Raw genomic sequence first — 21122 nt, 5'->3', positions numbered from 1 at the left:
ATGCACAATGTGTCAGACAGTAACACATTAAACCTTTAGAAACAACTCTACATGGGAAGGGAGTATCATTACTCCTGTTTTTCATCTGAAGAAGCTAACATTCAGAGAGATATAGTCACTTGCCCAAGGCCACACAACTTGGATACAATAGGGCTGGGTTTTAAATCTGTTCCAATTCCAAAGCCCGTGGTCTTAGTCACCATGGTATAATATAACCAGAATTTTATTTATGAAGAGATATATAATAATATGGGCTTCCCAGGTGGTGCTAGTGGTAAAGAACCTGCCTGTCAATGCCAGAGACTTAAGAGTGGTGGATTCAGCCCCTGGGTCGGGAAGATCCCCTAAAGGAGGAGGCGGTAATCCACTCCAGTACCCTTGCCTGGAGAATCCCATGGACAGAGAAGCCTGGCGGGCTACCCCATGGGGTCGCAAAGAGTTGGATACGACTGAAGTGACTTAGCACAGCACACAATACATATGTGATGCTCATTTTCTTCATCTTTCTAAACATGCCTACGATCTAACACTTCTGATACAAAATTTTAAGGAGAGGAAAAAGGCCCAGGAAATTGAGCTATTCTCCAATGAGACCACCTAACCCATCATATCTTGGGCAGAGATGGTAGGAATGACCAAATGTTTTCTTTCTTCCTGTCTTTGACAAGCTTCCTGAATGAGTTAGACTTATTGCTTACTTTCCTTTTCAATCAGACATCTGCTGCCAAAATTTCATGCACCCCAAAATTCCCTATAAACAACCCTCTTTTTCTCTCATATTTAGGCATATATGTGTATGCTCGGTCCTTCAGGCATGTCTGACTCTTTGCGACGCTATGGAATGAGGCCTGTCAGGCACCCCACTCCATGGGATTTCCCAGGCAAGAATACTGGAGTGGGTTGTCAATTCCTTCTCCAGGGGATCTTCCTGACCCAAGGATTGAACCCATGTCTCCTGCATTGGCAGGCAGATTCTTTACTGCTGAGCTATAGAGGAAGCCCCTTTTCAGAAATACTTCATTTTATTGTGCTTTGGAGACATTGCATTTTTTACAAATTGGAGGCTTGTAGGAACCCTGCATTGAGCAAATCTATTGCCATTTCTTCCAAAAGCATTTTCTCACGTCATGCCTCTGTGTCATATTTTGATAATTCTTACAGTATTTCAAACTTTTCATTATTAATAATAACACATACAATATTATTAACATAATATATTTGGCATGGGGATCTGTGATCAGGGCTCTTTGATGTTACTACTTGGATGGTCAGCATTTTTTAGCAATAAAATATTTTAAAATTAAGGTATGTACATTTTTAAAATAGAATGCTATTGCACTGACATATATTTACTACCATGTGTAAAATAGCTAGCTAGTGGGAAGTTGCTGTGTAGCACCGGGAACTCAGCTCGGTGCTCTGTGATGACCTAGAGGGGTAGGATGGGGAGACTGGAGGGAGGCTCAAGGAGGAGGGGATATATGTATCCTTACAGCTGATTCACTTCGTTGTACAGCAGAAACTAACAGTGTAAAGCAATTATATTCCAATAAAGATTTAAAAAACTTAAAAAGCTCTGATACATTCAACAACATGGAAAAAAGATAGAATGCTAGTGCACTCTTCATAGACCACCAGTATAGTGCGAAAATAATTTTCACATGTACTGGGAAACCAAAAAAGTCATGTGACTCACTTTACTGCACTATTTACTTTATTGTGGTGGCCTGGAACTGAACCCACGATATCTCCGAGGTATGTCAGTAGAAAGCCCCAAAGCCCGAGGGATTTTCTTGTCTCTTCTGCTGCAATCAACACAGCTGGTCTGTCTTCCTAACTACCTGTCTACCACGTCTGCTTCCTTCTCTGTTCCTCTTTCTCCCTCTGTTCCCTAGCTGTGGGTGCCCCTCTGACCCTGTGTTCCTGTCTGTGACACCATCACGCCTACAGGGCTCAGTCACTTTCAGCTTTAACCAACCTTTTCTGTGGATGACTCTCAAATCTGGACAGGCAGTCAAGCTTTAAACATATCCCCATCTGTCTGCAAAGCAATATTTCTGCTTTGATGTCTTGCAGGGACCTCAACATGACTGAAAGAAGTTCTTCTCACTAGAAGCATCCTGTACTCCTGCAATGGCAGCACCATCATACCAGTCAGTAGTCAGCTGAGGACTTCCCTGGTAGTCCAGCAGTAAAGAATCTGCCTGCCAATTCAGGGGACACGGGTTCCATCCCTGGTCCGGGAAGATCCCACATGCCATGGAGCGATTAAGCCAGTGCACCTCAACTACCGAGCCTGCACTCTAGAGTCCTCGAGCCGTAACTACTGAGCCCACGCACCACAACTACCGAAGCCCATGTGCCCTAGAGCCCAAGCTCCACAACGAGAAGCCCCCACAATGAGAAGCTCACGCACTGCAAAGGGTCGCCCCCGCTCACTGCAGCTAGAGGAAAGCCCGAGTGAAGGAATGAAGACCTAGCATAGCCCAAAATAAATAAAAATTCAACAGCCACAATACTGTAAATCAGCTATATTTCAACTGAAAAAATAAAAAAATAGTTGATAGTCATGTTCTGGAATGTTCTTTTTCCTGGTGAACTAGACCTTAAGTCCATCTTTTCCTTCCTATTGCCACTAAGTGAGTCCCAAATCATCCCAGACTTAGAATCATCTCAAGGGACTTAGTCCATCACAGTCAGGAACCTCCTCCTCTTCTGCCCTTTTCCCTTCTCTTCCTCCTCCCCCTTCTCCCTCTTCCTCTTGACTGTATTTTATTGAGACTCTATTATGGACTAAGAATTATCCCATCTAATCTTTACCAAGTAATGGACATGAATCTAAGCAAACTCCAGGAGATAGTGGAGGACAGAGGAGCCTGGCGTGCTATCTGTACGTGAGGTTGCAAAGAGCTGGACACAACTAAGCAACTGAACAACAACAAATCTTCACCTCAGCCCAAAGAGGTGTTAAGACGAGCCTCGCTTAACAAATAAGTAAAATAAGGACTAAGTGGAATAAGTCATTTCCCAGAGTCACGTATCTTAGTGGCAGAGTCAGGGTTTGAATCCACATCTCCAAACTGATATTTTGTCTTACATGGGAGAGTTATGGTTCTGAAGTCAGTGCAGAAAGGAAAAATTGTATATACTTCAAAAATACATTTGAAAAACTCTTAAATGATCCACGAAGTACAGTTTTGTGTGGTTAAACCTGAGCAGTAATAAGTGTATATAATGTGCAATACAAAAGAATTAGAATAGCATGCCACATCGGACACTGCTGTCACAGCCATTTCCCTCTCCCATCTTTTCTACAGGCAGAGCCAATCTCCCAAAATAGCAAAAGTGCTAGGGATTCATGTTTCTGGTCTTTCCTGAAGCTAGAAATGGTCATGTGACCCAGTTATGACCAATAAGATGTAGGGGGAAGCCTGCTGGGAACTTCTGGGGAAGATTTCCTGGATTAAAAAGAGAAAAGCCTCCAATGGAGGTTTTCTCTTTCTACCATTATATTTCTAATTTTGCATGAAGCTGTGAGAGAAGGAGACATGACAGCCACTTTGCAACCTCGAGGCAAGAAAGCCTGAAGTAAAAATACGACACCCTGAGGAAGGTAGAACAACATCACTGGGCCATTCACTAGTCCTGGTCCACTGACTTGTGGATTTCCAAGTCAGGTGACAAAAGCCTCTAATGTGAAAGTTGTCTCTACTGTTACTTACAGAAAAAAAGCATTCCAAACTGATGTACTAGGATCTATGAATGGTTTCAGCTGACTCTTTGGAAAAAGTTCACTAAATGGAATGATTGGGAGAAATGACCTCACTATTCAATTACTATATTCTTCCTTTTTCTTTTTATATATGTGCTAATTACATATTGATGATTTTGTGAAAGTCAAATTTGCATAAGATGTGATTCTGCTGCACACTTTGCAGTTTCTTCTTTGAAAACATCCAGGCTACTTCCTATCAGTATAAACTCCTCAGTTTAGTTTATGAAGACCTCCCAGTCTGATCCCTTCTGTCCGTTAAATCTTATTAATATCCTATAATCTCTAGAATACCAACATGAAGCAAAAGAAACAGCACCAGCCACATTTTCATGCCCAGAGCAAGACTTAAGAATCTTGGGTTTCCTTCCTGCCTCTGTCCCTGATGCCAGAGTTTCATGTCCTGAAATTCTGTGGGTGGTCTCCAAATGTGCCCGTGAGCAGTGAAAACAAAACAAGCCACAGCCTATGTCCCTTCAATACCACCTAAAAAAACTTGACTTCTGAAATCAAAGCTTCATAAGGCTGAAGGCAGTCTTGGGAGCAAAGTATTCGATACTCGTTAGTCATGATGTCTCCAAAAGAGATTTACACATAGGTGAATTATACACTTAGAAAATGTACTCCTAAAAAAATTTTTTTTAAATAAAATAAAAAGAAAGAAAATGTACTCCAGGACTTCCCTGGTGGTACAGTGGATAAGAATCCACCTGCCAATGCAGGGGACAGATTCAATCCCTGGTGTAGGAAGATCCCACAGGCTGCGGCGCAACTAAGCCTGAGTGTCACAACTACTAAACCTGTGCTCTGGGGCCCAAGAGCTGCAACTACTGAAGCCTGCATGCAATCATCAATATGGAATTAGCACATATATAAAAAGAAAAAGGAAGAATATAACGCTTGAATAGCGAGGTCAGTTCTTCCTATCGTTCCCTTTAGTGGTCTTCTTCTACATTGTAGAGAAGCCACTACAATGAGAAGCCCACACACCACAACGAAAGAGTAGCCCCCACTCACTCAAAAGCCCTCGCACAGCGAAAAAGACCCAGCCCAGCCAAAATAAATAAGAAATTTTTTTAAAAAAGAAAATGTACTCCAGCTGCCTGGTTCTGTGTAAAACCACACACAGTAAGCCTGAGAACACATCCTTGAGCAGGCTCTCCCCCTTCTGCACAAATCTGTTCATACTTATACCACTTTATTGATGCAAGGTAGCTAGCGAAGCTGATTTCAATGGAGTTTTAGTCCACTCAGAGCTATGACGCAAAAGATATGCCATAACTCCTGGAGTAGGACCACAACCAGGTGTAGGTATATTCCAGCCCCCAGTACATGCAGCAGTTAATTAAGTTGACACTCCTCAGTTCAGTTCAGTCACTCAGTCGTGTCCGAATCTTTGCGACCCCATGAATCACAGCACGCCAGGCCTCCCTGTCCATCACCAACTCCAGGAGTTCATTCAGACTCACTGAGTGAGTCTGACTCCACTGAGTCAGTGATGCCATCCAGCCATCTCATCCTCTGTTGTCCCCTTCTCCTCCTGCCCTCAATCCCTCCCAGCATCAGTCTTTTCCAATGAGTCAACTCTTCGCATGAGGTGGCCAAAGTACTGGAGTTTCAGCTTTAGCATCATTCCTTCCAAAGAAATCCCAGGGCTCATCTCCTTTAGAATGGACTGGTTGGATCTCCTTGCAGTCCAAGGGACTCTCAACAGTCTTCTCCAACACCACAGTTCAAAAGCATCACAGTCCAACTCTCACATCCATACATGACCATAGGAAAAACCATAGCCTTGACTAGACAAATCTTTGTTGGCAAAGTAATGTCTCTGCTTTTGAATATGTTATCTAGGTTGGTCATAACTTTCCTTCCAAGGAGTAAGTGTCTTTTAATTTCATGGCTACAGCCCTCCAAAACTGCACCACTTCACCTAGACCAGCCAACATGCATGAGCATTCAGGTAGGGACTTCTCGACCTCTGGATCAGTTTATTTTTCAGTGAAACTTCCCTTAACAGTGGCAGGTCATAAGTACCATTGATTGGTTCATTCATTCAGAAACATTTATTGAACACTTATTGTGCCAGGCACTACTCCAGGCACTGGGGAATACAACCTTGAGCAGAAGAAATGAAATCCCTGCCTCATGGTATTTGACCTAGTGAAGAAGATGGGCAAAAAATAAATAGGTAAAGTGTTCAACTTGTCAGAAAGTGCCAAGTATGTGGGAAAAAATCAATAAATGAAAGAGGACAGAAAGCGTTGGGAATGTTAAAATTGTAAGTAAGAGGTCAGAGAACCCTGGAGTAAAGTCGTGAAGATGAGGGAATGGATAGAGCAGATATTTGGGGAAAGAGCATACCAGGCAGAAGAACTAGAAGTGCAAAAGCCCTGAGTTTTCAAACTTGCCTTAAGTGTTCAAGGAACAGTAAGAACAGGAGCCTGGTGCAACTGAAGCCAAGTGAGTGAGAAGGAGAATAGGGAGTGATGAAGTTGCAAGGTGATGCAGGTAGGTCCTTGTGGGCCAGGCTGAGGGCTTTGGCTTCTCCAATGAGTGAACCACAGGAGGGATGGTTCACTCAGTGGAGAAGCCAAAGTAGAAAAGTGAGCAGAAAAGTGATTTGATCTAATTTAGGTGTTAAAGGGATCCTTCTGGCTGCTTGTGTTGATAACAGACTGTGGGGAAGGAGGGCAGAAGCAGAGAGCCCTGGGTAGACACTGCTCTAACAAGCCAGGCAAGAGATGATGATGGCCCAGCCCAGGGTGGAGACAGCAGAGGTGGAATAAGTACTGAATGCATGTTAAAGTTGGAACCTATAGAATTGGGGGCTTCCCTGGTGGCTCAGATGGTAAAGAATCTGCCTATGATGGAGGAGACTTGGGTTCGATCCCTGCGTCAGGAAGATGCCCCTACAGAAGGGAAAGGCAACCCATTCCAGTATTCTTACCTGAGAAATCCCATGGACAGAGGAGCATGGTGGGCTCCAGTCCATGGGGTCACAAAGAGTCAAACATTACTGCTATGTCCATGCCAGGAGGCATCAAGATTGTTGGTCAGAGCTCCTGGAAGGACAGAGCTGCTGTTCACTGTCAGGGGAAGAGATGGAGGGACAATATTGGATGATCAGGAGCTTAGTTTTGGATGGTGAACTAACTCCTCCTCCAAAGTGGGATTTTGAGAGAGGTCCAGGTTGGAGATGTAAGTTTGGGAAACAGCAACATAGAAGGAGTATGTATTTATTTATGTTAAAATACTTTAAAATTTTTATTTATTTGGATGTGCCAGATCTTAGTTGCAGCATGTGGGATCTAGTTCCCTGACTAGGGAACACAGAGTCTTAGCCACTGAACCACCAGGGACGTCCCTAGAAGGAGTATTTAAACTCTTAAAGTTGGATGAGATAGCCAAAGGGCTGAATGTAACCAGAGAAGTCATGAAAATGGGTTCTTTGTTTTTCTTAAATGACCACCCCCCTCGATTTCTTCTACCCCCTCCCAAGTTCTTAGCTTCATCCTTCTACTACACAACCCCACTGAAGGTGACAGCCTTTTGTCTCTGGATCAGGCCCAGGTTTTTGGAGAGAGGAGAGGCTGTCCAGCTTCTACAACCTCTGTCACAACACAGCATCGTTAGGTCCCATAGTTCCTTCCGGCATAAATCAAAGCACAGTGTCTTTTCAGCTGGCAGCCTCCACCTTGGCCCCAGGCACCCACTTGCTTCCCATTCCATTGAGATTTCCTCTGCCCGCAGGACAGCTGTCTCCCTGCCTTGGTGAGAAGAGAGCAGTCATCAGCCCTGAAAACTATAGAAGCAGTGACCAGATGCCTCTTCAGAGGCCGGCTGGCATTTGTCACAGCAATTCAAGAGGACAAGACCTCTATCAGCCCCCAAACCTGCAGAGAGATAGATGGCAAGGTCTTCTCCAGCCACACAGGGAAAATGGCCAAGAAGCTCAGCACAGAACAACGTCACCTGGCCATCTGGCCTTCTCTCAATCCTGCCCCACCCCAGGTGGGGGCAGAGCGATAAAGGAGGACGCTTTTAGACAAGCAAGTGTGCTGGGCGCTGTCCAGGGTGCTGAAATCTCTAACCCATTGGGTGTCTGGCTACTACTCCTTGTGTTGATTTGAGATTCCCTGAAAGGAGATCCAAGACAAGGACTTTTGGGAGGCCACGGAATTACAAGAGAGTGAAGCAAAAAGTTGGTAACATGTGTACCAATGAATAGGTTTCAATGTGAGCAACTGGAATTCAATCCTGCTAAGACTCTTTAAGAGGCTGTAGAACAAACCTCTGAGTTTTCTCACTGAACAATGGGAAAGCAAGGGTATTTATACATCAGCATCCTTGCTCATTGGTTGAGGGCTGCTCCTGGCTGGTGTTCAATGTCTGTCACATGGGCTGAACAAACTCCTATGATTCTGGAAAAGACTCTGCATCAGAGATGCAGAAAGATGAGAGTGCTGGAGGTGCAAAGAGGTGAGCTGCATAGGAACTGCCCATTACAGTTGCTGGTAAACCCAGAGGTGAGATGAACTAATGAAGAGGGACACATGCAGCAACAACCACACTCCACCAAAAGAATCTGCTTTAACTTTCCCTTCAGTTCACCAACTCCCATTTATGAAGCACTCAAACACCTTCAGGGGCACAGGTCACAGTATCTGACACTTATTTTGCCTTCTCTATTCCCAGGTGACTCAGGGTTAAAGAATCTGCCTGCTAAGCAGGAGGTGCAGGTTCCATTCCTGAGTTGGGAAGGTCCCCTGGAGGAGGAAATGATAACTCTTCCCAGTATTTTCACCTGGGGAAATCCCACAGACAGAGGAACCTGGCAGGCTACAGTCCATGGAGTCACAAAAGAGTTGGACACAACTTAGTGACTAAACAACAATTCCCTACCACAGCTCTAACAGGTAGACGCTCTCATTACTCATATTTTCCAGGTGAGAAAACCAAGGTTCAGAGAGATCAACTCACATTCTCAAGTTCATCAGTGGCAGACAGTCAGCCCCTGACTTTGAGACCCAGGTCTTAGCTATGTAGACTATGCCAATTTCCCATTTTTGGAAACCTACATTGCCCAGTTCTTTCCTGCCACCACAGAGCCCAAGATGAGGGAGAAAATGAAGGACTGCTTGCTGACTTCCCTGAAAAACTTGACTTTAGGGAAAATGGACTCAAGAAAAATGGATTCTAGATCCATATCCGCCTGAGTTCAAATCCTGGATGCACTATTTTGAGGTAGGTGAATTTGGGCAAGTTATTGAAGTCCTTTGAGCCTCAGTTTGTTCATCTGTGAAGTGGGGATAACAGTGGTACTTAACTCAGAGGGTTGTAAGAATTAATTGAGCATATATTAATATATATACAGTATATCATGTTATAACTGCTTTGTAAGTTCTAGAGTGTCGATATTGTCACTGTTCTTAATAACAAGTATTATGTTCATAAGGATACTGGGCTGAATATAGCTCTTTGTCTGAACTTAATTTGACCCAGGGATATCCTAGACTTAGGGATGTGTCCTAGCAGGGCAGCTGAGATCCTAATCTGCCATTTACTAACTGTGGGACCCTTTGTAAGTAGCTTGATCTCTCTGAGCCTCAAATTCACCTCTAAAGAAAGGTCTTGTGAAAGTGAAAAGTGATAACAAACATGAAATTGTTAATATAGTGCTGGCACACAGTAAGTGCTCAATAAATGATGAGAATAAAAATCATGGCAGCCAGCATCTTTATCATCACTGTTGCTCCAAGATGGACAAACAAGCTCCTGCCGCTAGGAAGTGAAGCGATTCTTGATGGAACATGGTTCAGCAAATATCATGACAACCAAATGCTCTGAACACTAAAAAGATCGATGCGCTCTCAACGACAAAACTCTCTGAACGATAAAAAGCATTTGTGCCACAGTGGGGAATCTTTCTGGTACCAGGGGTGACTGACTGATCCTCTGCTGGGGGGTGGGGTGGGGATTAATGCAAAGAGACATTAAAATAAAATGCTGCTGGCATTTATAGGAGCCATTAGTTGGTCCTGTGAGTCAGAATGTTAGTTGTGCTTTATTGTTGTCTGGAATGCTGTTTTCATTTGCAAGCAATGCAGCAGAGGCTGAGGAACAACTACATGTGCTGTTCAATTAATCAAAAAAGCAAGAGAATGTGAGAGGTGTATGACTCTAGCCAAGTCACTTTGACCCTTCTGGCCCTCAGTTTCTTCAACTATTTAAGGAAAAAAATGGGAAACTGGAATTACTCTCTGAGGCTTCCTATATCTCTAGAAAGGGACCAGAAGCTGGGCATTTGGGGAGACGAGGGAAAGAGAAGGCAAAGCTCTGATGGTGGAGTCCAAGGGGTGGCATTAGTTATCTACACCACCCCCACTGACCTCCAAACTGGGACACCAAGCCTCCTTGACATGAACATACCTTCTGATTTTGGAAGACTTCTGATCACCCACCATCTCCACGTGACTTTGGGCAAATTACTTCTCCCCTCTGTGTCTTTACTCCCTGTGAGTAAAATAAAGGGGTTGGGCCTGCCAGAGTCCACTGAGTCCTAACATTCAATGATGCTGTGAAAACAAAGTCAACATCCTTTCCTGCTGGTCTCCAAGTACTTGAGTCTTTTCCTCACTTCTGTCCTTAACACAAAACTGCCCAAAGCCTGGGGTGGTTCATAGGACCTTTCAAAAAAGGAACCTTTGTTTTTTTATAGTCACAAAATATGAGAGCAGGTAAAGACCTACTCAACTGCCCCTTGTCTGCCTTAGCTGATGTCAGGGTATCTGAACGGGGTATCTGGGTATCCGGGTATCTAGACTCCTAGACTGTTCAACTATTTATATCAAAGCAGTGGTCCCCATCTCCTTAAATAGCTTGGTAAATTTCCCAGAGGGCTTCTCAGGTGGCTCAGTGGTAAAGAATCCATCTGCCAATACAGGAGACATGGGTTCAATCCACGGGTCATGAAGATCTCTTGGAGAAACAAATGGCAACCTACTCCAGTATTCTTGCCTGGGAAACCCAATGGACAGAGGAGCCTGGTGGGGCTCAGTCCATGGGGTCACAAATGAGTTGGACATGACTTAGCAACTAAACAGCAAAAACAGATTTTTCCAGAACACTCTGATTATCAGAAATGTTACCACCTTCCAGCTTGGCAAAACATTTATTTTACTGGTCACCTATTATATGTCAGGTACAGGGCTAAGCTCATGAATTAAAAAAACAATCATCTTCGCTCTTACCCTGGCAGTATTTGCAATCTCTTTTCTTAACATGCACAAGTGTATTATTTGACTTCTTTGATGTATACATATATTTGAACATTACAGTATCTCTGTTATCTCAGAAATATAACCAAGCTTCTCAAATCTTCCTCTTATACATTTTCAGTTTAATGATCAAATTTCAAATACAAGTGGAGGATGCTATAAATAGGGTTGATCAACTACAAAGTTAAAATGTCTCTGAGGCTTTGAGCTACACAGAGCACACAAAAATCCACGGATAAGATCTTTTTCACCAAATGGCACACCAAAAGATGGCCAAAACATTGGTAATCCATGAGAAGTGAATGGTATTTTAATGCTGCAGATTGCTTTGAAATATGAGAACACAATGCTTTAATCAGAAAGCGCACATTCAAGTCATCTTTGTTTCAATGTCAAATTGATACACTTGAGTCCCCTTCCCCCAAGAACACAAAATTAAGAGTTTATTGCATTTCCCCATCGCTGACATTGCACAGAAGTCTAGGCGTGCAGGGACACTAAAGTCTTCTCTGTCTGTTCCTGGCTTATAACCCAAGAGGAGACTCAACAGCCCCTTGGAATTTGAAGTAATAAAATTTGAGCTATGTGCCCGATCTGAAGGAGACAGAACCACCAGACAGTAAGAAAGAAGGGCTGATTACTGGAGAAGTAAGATGAAAGCAAGAGAAAGGAAAAAAGAAGACAAATAAAGAAGGAAAGGAGAGGGGGTTAAGAAATGAATAGAATCCACAGCAGGGGGGCTCCTTGTAGCGTTCAAATCAGGACCCCACTGAGACTCTGATGAAAACTACAGACCAGGAAAATACACACACACACACATACACAATTTTGGCATGAAATTTCAGATGGCTCATGGATCCCATTAATTCCAACTACGAGCTTGCATCCTTAGGATCAATCTGCCCCAGAGGAAGACTCTCTCCTCTAGAGGCTCATCAAATATCAGGAAGCTGAGAAAAAAAGATCACCTTGTTGTAACTGAGTAGTAGATAGAAACATCCAGGCAGCAGACTGACCTATCAAGGCTGCCTTTCAACTTGTGTGTGTGTGCGTGTCTTGGTCGCTCAGTCATGTCTGACCCTTGGCGACCCCATGGACTGTAGCCTGCCAGGCTCCTCTGCCCACGGAATTCTCCACACAAGAATACTGGAGCAGGGTGCCATTCCCTTCTCCAGAGGATGTTCCCGACTCAGGGACCAAACCTGGGTCTTCTGCATTGCAGGCAGTTTCCTGACTATGTGAGCCACCAAGGAAGCCCTGCCTTTCAACTTACTAATCACTTATTGAGACTTACTATATGCTCAACAGTGTATGAGCTTCCCTAGGTGTTTTAAGAACCATGTCACAGAAAACAGGGGTTTTGAAGGCTTCTTCCTGCCATCAAGGTCAAGCCAGCCTCTGGCAGCAGAAGTCAGCCCCCAGGGAGCATAAGTTAGTACAACCACTTTGCAGAGCAATTTGGCAGGATCTAGTGAAGCTGGGAATGCATAGAGCATACAACTCAGCAATTCCACTCCTGGGCATATGCCCTAGAGAAATGCACTCACAAGAACGAGGGGACAGCTTTGTTCAAAATAGCACAAAGCTGGAAACAACCCAAATGTATAAATACGTGGTAGAATGTTCATACCACAGAATACCATGAAGCAGCGAAAACGGATGGATGGGACCATTCTTGTCAAGCAGATTAAGCTCATACTTCTTACATGCTTATCTAATTAACTGTAACATAAGTATCACATATTTCTTATATTCTTATATAAAAGTGTAAATACATAAATGGAAATGATGAGCACAAATTCAGGAAAGTGCTTTTGGATGGAGAGAAAAGAATGGGGCCAGGAAAGGGAATGCAGGGGCTTACGCCGTATTAAAACGGTTGCATTTTTAAGAAAAAAGTTATTATTGGAGTATAGTTGATTTACAATGCTGTGTTGGTTTCAGGTATAGAGCAAAGTGAATTAGCTTTGCATATACACACATCCACTCTTTTTAAATTCTTTTCCCACATGGGTCATTACAGAGTACTGAGTAGAGTTCTCTATGCTATACATAAAGGTTTTGCTTTTTTTGGTCACCAATATGTTTACTTTCATTGGTTGTATATTTTACTGCAACTTCCATGTGCTTTCAAGGACAGTTGAAATATACTGTTTTCTTAGTCAAAAAGAACCTTCAGTGAAATATGGATAAGACCTTTTTACTAGATCTTCCTAAAGTTACTGACTGAAGGAGAAAAGGAAAAGATAAAAGAAAATCAAATGATGTATTGTTGAATCTGTGTAAAGGTTAATCTACTTGAACAAGTAGTCTTTAAATGGAATATCAAATTCTTAATCAGGTAAAGGTTTCATTTCGATGGCAGTTTGCCCCATCACCTCCCTGTGCTCACCTCCCCGACTTTTCCCCTCACCCACTCTGCTCCAGGCATGCTGGCCTCGTCACTGTTCCTCAAACCCACCAGATGCAGCTCAACCTCCGGCCCTTGGCACTTGCTGCTCTCTCTGCCTGGCACTCTCCTCCTTCGGCTCATGGCTTATTCACTCACTTCCTCCAGGTTTTCATTCAAATACTACCTCCCCATGCTAGTCTTCCCTGACTTCTAGCCCTCCTGCCCATAATACGACCCATCCCTTCTCTGCTTTATTTTTTCTCTAAAAATATCTCATCAACATCTAACACACTAGATATTGTATTCATTCATGCATCTTGTCTTTCTTCACCACTAGAATGTCAGCACTACAAGAGGAGGGATTTTTGTCTGTTTTGACCATTGCTGTGTTCGAGAGCATATGGTAGTTGCCTAATAAATATTCACTGAATGAATATTGTTCATTCAATATTTGCATTCAATGAATGCAAATATTCATTCAACGAATATTTGTTATATGATTTGCTATATGATTTTCCACTTCTTTTAGAATTTGTTACACAGGCATTTGTTATATGATTCTCTACTTCTTTTAGAATTATTCTATTATACCTTTTTAGAAATGATTATTTCTATCACACCTTTTTTTATAATACATTTTTAAACAACAACAACAAAGTCAACCACTGAGCTATTGCACACACAAGTTTCCTAGTAAGCAAAGAGAAAAGTGCTCAATGCCATGACACATCCAAGGAACCTTCCAAGGTCATGAGGCAAAGGACCGTGGGCACAGCAGAGCCCCTGTCAGAAAACACTAGAGCTAGCCCTCATAAAAGACCACTCAAACCTGAAAGCCTCTACCAAAATAGCCCAACTGACACAGCTCCTTCTGTGAGAAGCAATGTTGCTTTGAAACAACAGATACATTTAAAACCTGAATTATGAAAGGCCAGCCAACACAGCATGGTCACTAAGACCCATGACGTCTGCCAAGAGAGAACGGACCTGGAGCAGCAACAAGGCCCAGAGGAGAAATAGAATCCCATGGAAGAAAACTTGGAGAAGGAAGTGGTAACCCACTCCAGTCTTCTTGCCTGGGAAATCCCGTGGACAGAGGAGCCTGGTGGGCTACATTCCATGGTGTCACAAAGAGCTGGACACGACTTAGCGACTAAATAACAGAGAGAACTGTGATTCCCACACAGAAATGATCCCATCAGTTCAGTTCAGTTCAGTTGCTCAGTCGTGTCCGACTCTTTGCAACCCCATGAACCGCAGCACACCTGGCCTCCCTGTCCATCACCAACTCCCGGAGTTTATCCAAACCCATGTCCACTGTGTTGGTGATGCCATCCAGCCATCTCATCCTTTGTCGTCCCCTTCTCCTCCCACCTTCAATCTTTCCCAGCATCAGGGTCTTTTCAAATGAGTCACCTCTTCACATCAGGTGGCCAAAGTATTGGGAGTTTCAACTTCAACATCAGTCCTTCCAATGAACACTTAGGACTAATCTCCTTTAGGATGAACTGGTTGGATCTCCTTGCAGTCCAAGGGACTCTCAAGAGTCTTCTCCAACACCATGGTTCAAAAGCATCAATTCTTCGGCGCTCAGCTTTCTTTATAGTCCACCTCTCACACCCATACATGACCACTGGAAAAACCATAGCCTTGACTAGATGGACCTTTGTTGACAAAGTAATGTCTCTGCTTTTTAATATGCTGTCTAGGTTGGTCATAACTTTCTTTCCAAGGAGTAAGCATCTTTTAATTTCATGGCTGCAATCACCATCTGCAGTGATTTTGGAGCACCCCCCAAAAATGATCCCATAGAGGATTATAATCCCATAGAGGAAAACTGGGCTCTCATGTAGGAGAACTATGAGGAATATCTCTCAGTGAATAGGGCTCTTGGGAGAGAAGAAAAAGACTTAGCTTGGAGGGGAGGAATAAGTAAGCAAAGGAGTTCAAAATCATCACAAAATGGTAAAGTCTATACTGGGACTGGATAAAGGGCTTTGGGGTCAGTAACGGAGACTGGCTGACCATCCACCAAATCCATTTCCATTTCCTTCTAAGCACAGTGTGCTGTTTCCCAGCTTCCCTGAGCCATGTATGGGCATGTGCCTGAATTCGAGCAGAAGTCTGTATGAGTGAAAGAGGTTATGAGCCAGGTTCCAGCCAGGACTCTACAACCGCCTCCCTGCCCCAAGCATCACCATCCACGTTCATGTCTCTTCCATGATTTCCTGTAGACAAGCAGACCCAATCTGTGAGTCAACAATAGGAAAAACCACAATGTATATTAAGGGCCTGAGTCCCTCAGTCACTGTGCAGAGGAGAGAAGCCTGCCAGTGAGAAACAACTGTTTTGATCTTTCAACGAGCAAGAAATAAAACTTCTGTTGTGTTTAAGTCATTACCTAGTTTTGGATTTTGTTGTTGCTGTTATAGTAGCTAGAGTTACCTTATACAAGGTGGACAGAGTATACACCTTCACCTTTTACCTTTTACCTCTGGCTCATTGTATCAGATCTGAAACCTCCTCAGAGGCACTGACTGCACCTTACTTCAGCTGGTTTTCTCCATAATCCCACCACAATCTCTCGCACCCTGAAGTCCTCAAAAAGCATTTACCAATTTAAAATAAAGGCAAGGTATTCGCCCAAGCAAAGCAAAAGGACTATGTGTGCGCAATAGTTACAAACTCGAGTTCCGGAATGATATCATCTCAGGTTCAAATCCCAGCTCCATCACTTACTAGCTGGGTGATCGCGAGCAAGTTCCTTCTATGCTTCAGATTCTTCAGCGCTCACATGGGAATATTAATGTTTCCTAATTCATTGGATTGTTGTGAGGATTAAATGAGAGAATGCACGTAAAGCACTTTGGAAGCAGTCAATTCTAAAAGCTATTTATTCTAATTGTAACAGAAAGCATCTGCCGTGATCTCCAGCCGAGATGAGGAGGTGAGGGGGGTTGGGTAAGAGGGCAGAAGCACATGGAAGAACATGGGGGCTCAGCATTTCTGAGCCCAGCCCGGATGCCGCCAATCCTTATGTTTCCAGAGTTCTCATCATTCAAGATAATTCTAAGAAACACACCACAGACCACTTACCCTGTTAGCACCACCACAAAGTCCATCACATTCCAGCCGTTCCTCAAGTAAGAGCCTTTATGGAAGGCAAATCCAAGGGCGATGATTTTAATTCCAGCCTCGAAACAAAAAATTCCAATGAAGTATGGTTCTGTGTCATCCTGGAAGGGGGAGAAGGTAAGATTAGTGTCTTTGGCTGGACAGAGGGCGGCATGAACAGGGAACCACCCACTCAGAATCTCTACCCACTTCCCCTCACCTCTCCAGACTTTCCAGCCCTCACCGCGCCTCACTGCATTCTGCCTGGAGTAACCTTGTCCAAAGGCTACTGCGAGAAAAACAGAAGCATGGAGAAGACGACTCCTTTCCATTTGGCCAACTTTACACACTACTTAGGCAGCCATGTGTGACTATTTAAATTGAAATGAAGGGATTTCCTGGTGGTTCAGTGGTTGGGAATCTGCCTGCCAATGCAGGGGACACGGGTTCGATCCTTGATTGGGGAAGATCCCCTATGCCATGGGGCAACTAAGCCTGAGTGCCACAACTACGATGTCTATGCACCTGGAGCCTTGCTCTACAAGAGAAGTCTCTGCTATGAAAAGCCTGTGCACTGCAATAAAGAGTAGCCCCCACTCACTGCCACTAGAGAAAGCCCAGGCAGAGCAACGAAGACCCAGCACAGCCAAGAATAATAAATATATAATAAAAAATAAATTTAAGTGAAATAAAACGAAAGACTCAGTTCTGCTGTCACACTAGTCCCATTCCAGGCTAACATATTGGACGGTGCAGATGTTGGATATTTCCATCACTGTAGAAAGTTCCACAAGAAAGCGTTGGTTTAGAATGTTTACTTGTCACATACATCATCCAGGACCCTGGGGTTGGTCCCTGTGCACTGACCTCACCTCCAAGCCCCCAAATCTGACACTTGTGATGATTCTAAGCTGGTGTGCACCAGTAGAGCAGTTCAGGTTGAGAAAATATTGGAATGAATACTTCTGCACTGGCTGGTAAATGACTGATGTTCCAGCTCCCAGCTCCCCACCAGGCCTCCGGCCAGGCCTGGCTTCCAGCTGACACTCTATAGTATTAATACTTGGAATTAAGCTATAAGCTTTGTTCCCTCAGAGCCTCTCCATTGCTGTCTCCCTCATCTGTTAATGACAATGCTTCTCAAGCTTCAGTCATTTTCATTCTGCCTCTATGAGCTTTCCCATACCAGCTCACCATCGCTACTACTATTTGCTTACTATTCTTTAAACAAACTCTTTTTACTTAGCCTGATCTTAAGCAAAAACAAACAAAAAAGTTTTAAGTCATTGTTTTTCTGGACTAGTTATCTATTTTTAGGAAACACATTATAATACATAACTGCATGCATGTGTGTTAGGTTGTGTCTGACTCTTTGTGACCCCATGAACTGTAGCCCACCAGGCTCCTCTGTCTATGAGATTTCCCAGGCAAGAATACTGGTGTGGGTTGCCATTTCCTACTCCAGGGGATCTTCCCGACCCAGGAATCAAACCCGCATCTCCCGCACTGGCAGGCAGGCTCTTCTGCAGCACCACCTTGGAAGCCCAATACACAGCTATTAACATGTAAGAGCCTTGAAATCATCAATACTATGTGGATTAGGAAGGAATGACTTTTAAAATCTCTCTCTCCCTACACTTGAGTTTTGAAAGCTGGCTTTGAAATGGTGATGGGAAGGAGCGAGGTCTCCTTCTTGGGGTTGTCAGAATGCCAGGAGGCAAACCAGGGGGATGGGGGATGGCTTGGGATCAAGAGAGAACTTAGTGCTACTTGACAGCTCTGCAGAGTTCCACCAGATCAAACTGGATTTTGACTGGATTTTGACTCCAGAGCTGATATTCATGTGTAGTAAACCTGGGGAAAGAGAAACCAGCTAAATGATACCCTAAGCAAGCAATCCAGAGAAGGCAATGGCAAGCCACTCCAGGACTGTTGCCTAGAAAATCCCATGGATGGAGGAGCCTAGTAGGCTGTAGTCCATGGGGTCACTAGGAGTCAGACACGACTGAGCAACTTGACTTTCACTTTTCACTTTCACACAATGGGGAAGGCAATGGCAACCCACTCCAGTGTTCTTGCCTGGAGAATCCCAGGGACAGCAGAGCCTGGTGGGCTGCCGTCTACGGGGTTGCACAGAGTCGAACACGAATGAAGCGACTTAGCAGCAGCAGCAGCAGCAAGCATGCAATCACGCAAAAGTCAGAATGTGGGACCTTCCTTAGGGCAACTGGACTGGTTTCTGCAGAGTCAATGGCAGGAGGGAAGATAACTGCCTTAGATTACAAGCCTTAACATCAAATCTAGACCATGTACGGATCTTGGTTCAAACAAAACAACCTGTAAGATGCCATTTCTGATGTAATTGTGGATATTTGATTACTGGCTGGGTTTTTGATGATTCCCAGGAACCACTGGCGTGCTGGATGTCAACATGTCACTGGGGTGATGTAAGAAAGCATCTTTTTTGGCCACTCTATGTGCCTTGCGGGATCTTAGTTCTTCAACCAGGGTTTGAACCCAGGCCATGGCATTGAAAGCACTAAGTACTAACCACTGGACTGCCAGGAAGTCCCAGAAAGTGCCCATATTTTGAGCAATGCAGACTTAAGTATATGGCAGTGAATTGACGTATTGCCTGGGATTTGCCCTAACATACTTTGGCCAAGAAAAACAAACCAAGGAAATAAAAAACAAAAGGAAACATGAAGTGAGGCAAAATCTTGATATTTGTTGTCTCTGGATGAGGAGTTCATGAGGGGTTCATGGTACTGTTCTCCATGTATCTATGTATGGTTAATATTTTTCACAAGAATTTTTGTTTGTTTTTCTTTTTTAAAAACTTATTTATTTATTTAAATTCTTTTGGCTGTGCCACCAGACTTGCAAGATCTTAGTTCCCCATCCAGGGACTGAACCTGGGCCCTGATAGTGAAAGCATCAAGTCCTAACCACCCAATTGCCAGAGAATTCCCCAAAATTTTGTTCTGAATGTGACTCCTCATGGACAACGTAACCCCTCCATCCCTCTCCAGATTAACAAAAGGTCTGCTGGGGGGCAAGAGTGGAGGATGGGCAGCGAGGACTTCTCTCTCCCCAGATTATTAGTATTCATGAAATTTAGGTTCCCCAGGGCTTTCATGGTGGCTCAGTGGTAAAGAATCCTCCTGCAATGCAGAAGACACGGGTTTGATCCCTAGGTTGGGAAGACCCCCTGGAGAAGGAAATGGTAACCCACTCCAATATTCTGGCCTGGGAAATCCCATGGACAGAGAAGCCTGGTGGGTTCCAGTTTATGGGGTCACAAAAGAGTTGGACAGGACTTAGCAGCTAAACAACAACAGGCAGGGGGCCCAGGATCTGGTTCTTGGAGACAAGACTAAGAGCCCAGTCTGCTCTCAGATCCCACAGGCACATCAGTTTGCCCCCAAAGCAGAGACCCCGGCGGGGAAACATCACTCACCAGTCGTTCAGACATCGGAGTCTTGTCATCATCAGGTAGGTGTTGCTCCAGGGCGAGGACGATGCAGTTTGCTATGATGGTGGCTAAAATCATATATTCAAAGGGAGTATCACAGAGTTAAGGAAAATCTTTTCAGCTTTGTTTAGATTCAAAGCACAACTGAGTGGAAGATACAGGGATTTCCCACATGTCCCCTGCCCCCACATAGGCACAGCCTGCCCTGTTATGAACGTCCCCCACTGGAGCGGTGCATTTTGTCACCCGTGATGAACCTACACTGACATATCACTATCATCCAAAGTCCTTAGCTTACACTATGGTTCATGCTTGGTGTCATACATTCTGTGAGTCTGAGCAAGCGTATGATGACATGGATCTACCAACATAGCTTCATACAGAGGAGTTTCACTGCCATGAAAACCCAGCAGATGACTCCGTAAGGAAACTGTAGATGTTCTTCCTCCATCTCACCTCCAACCTTCATTGGACAAATATCAATTTAGCACCTATTGCGTGCCAGGTCCTGGGCACAGGGTCACAGCTGAGAGTAAAACTCACAGAAATTTCTGCCCTTGTAGAAGAGAGGCATACGGTACTGTACGGTGAATGCCACAGAGAGAAAAAGCAGGAGAGGAGGTTGGTGGTCGCAATTTAAAATACAGTGATCAGATCAGATATCAAAATGTCCATCTTAAATGTCCATCCACAGAAGAATGGATAAAGATGTGGTACATACATACGATGGGCTATTACTGAGCCATAAAAAAGAATGAAATAATGCTATTTGTGGCAACATGGAGGCAATTAGAGATTATCATATACAGTAAGTCAGATACATACAAATGCCATATGACATCACTTATATGTAGATTCTAAAGTATGATACAAATGAACTTATTCACAAGATAGAAACAGCCTCACAGACTCAGAAAACAAACTTATGGTTACCAAAGCGGAAAGTGGGGTTGGGAAGGGATAAATTAGGAGTTTGGGATTAACATATACACACTATTATATATAAAATAGACAATCAACAAGGACCTACTCTATAGCACAGAGAACTCTATTCAACATTCTGTAATAACCTATATGGGGAAAGAATCTGAA

General features: G+C 43.8%; 1 protein-coding gene across 8 annotated transcripts in view; it reads right to left on the bottom strand.

Moving 5' to 3' along the window:
• The window catches only part of CACNA1A (calcium voltage-gated channel subunit alpha1 A), a 347269-nt gene that overhangs the window by 185576 nt on the left and 140571 nt on the right, over positions 1–21122 (bottom strand). For all 8 annotated transcript variants that reach the window (XR_015166640.1, XM_086408911.1, XM_086408912.1 and 5 more), the window contains exons 3-4: positions 20016–20122; positions 16538–16677 (exon numbers count right to left, since the gene is read on the bottom strand). Coding sequence is in view for 7 of the 8 variants with exons in the window: in XM_086408911.1 (XP_086265037.1) it covers positions 16538–16677; positions 20016–20122 (247 nt within the window). In the remaining variant the exon portion in view is untranslated. The remainder of the gene's footprint in view (positions 1–16537; positions 16678–20015; positions 20123–21122) is intronic.

This window comes from Bos grunniens, chromosome 7 (genome assembly GCF_055505025.1).
Source record: "Bos grunniens cultivar Pamir isolate PY7600 chromosome 7, Bosgru_T2T1.0, whole genome shotgun sequence".
In the NCBI taxonomy this organism is placed as follows: Eukaryota; Metazoa; Chordata; class Mammalia; order Artiodactyla; family Bovidae; genus Bos; species Bos grunniens.
Note: the sequence above shows the minus strand (reverse complement) of the source record. Positions and strands in the feature narration are given on the sequence as shown.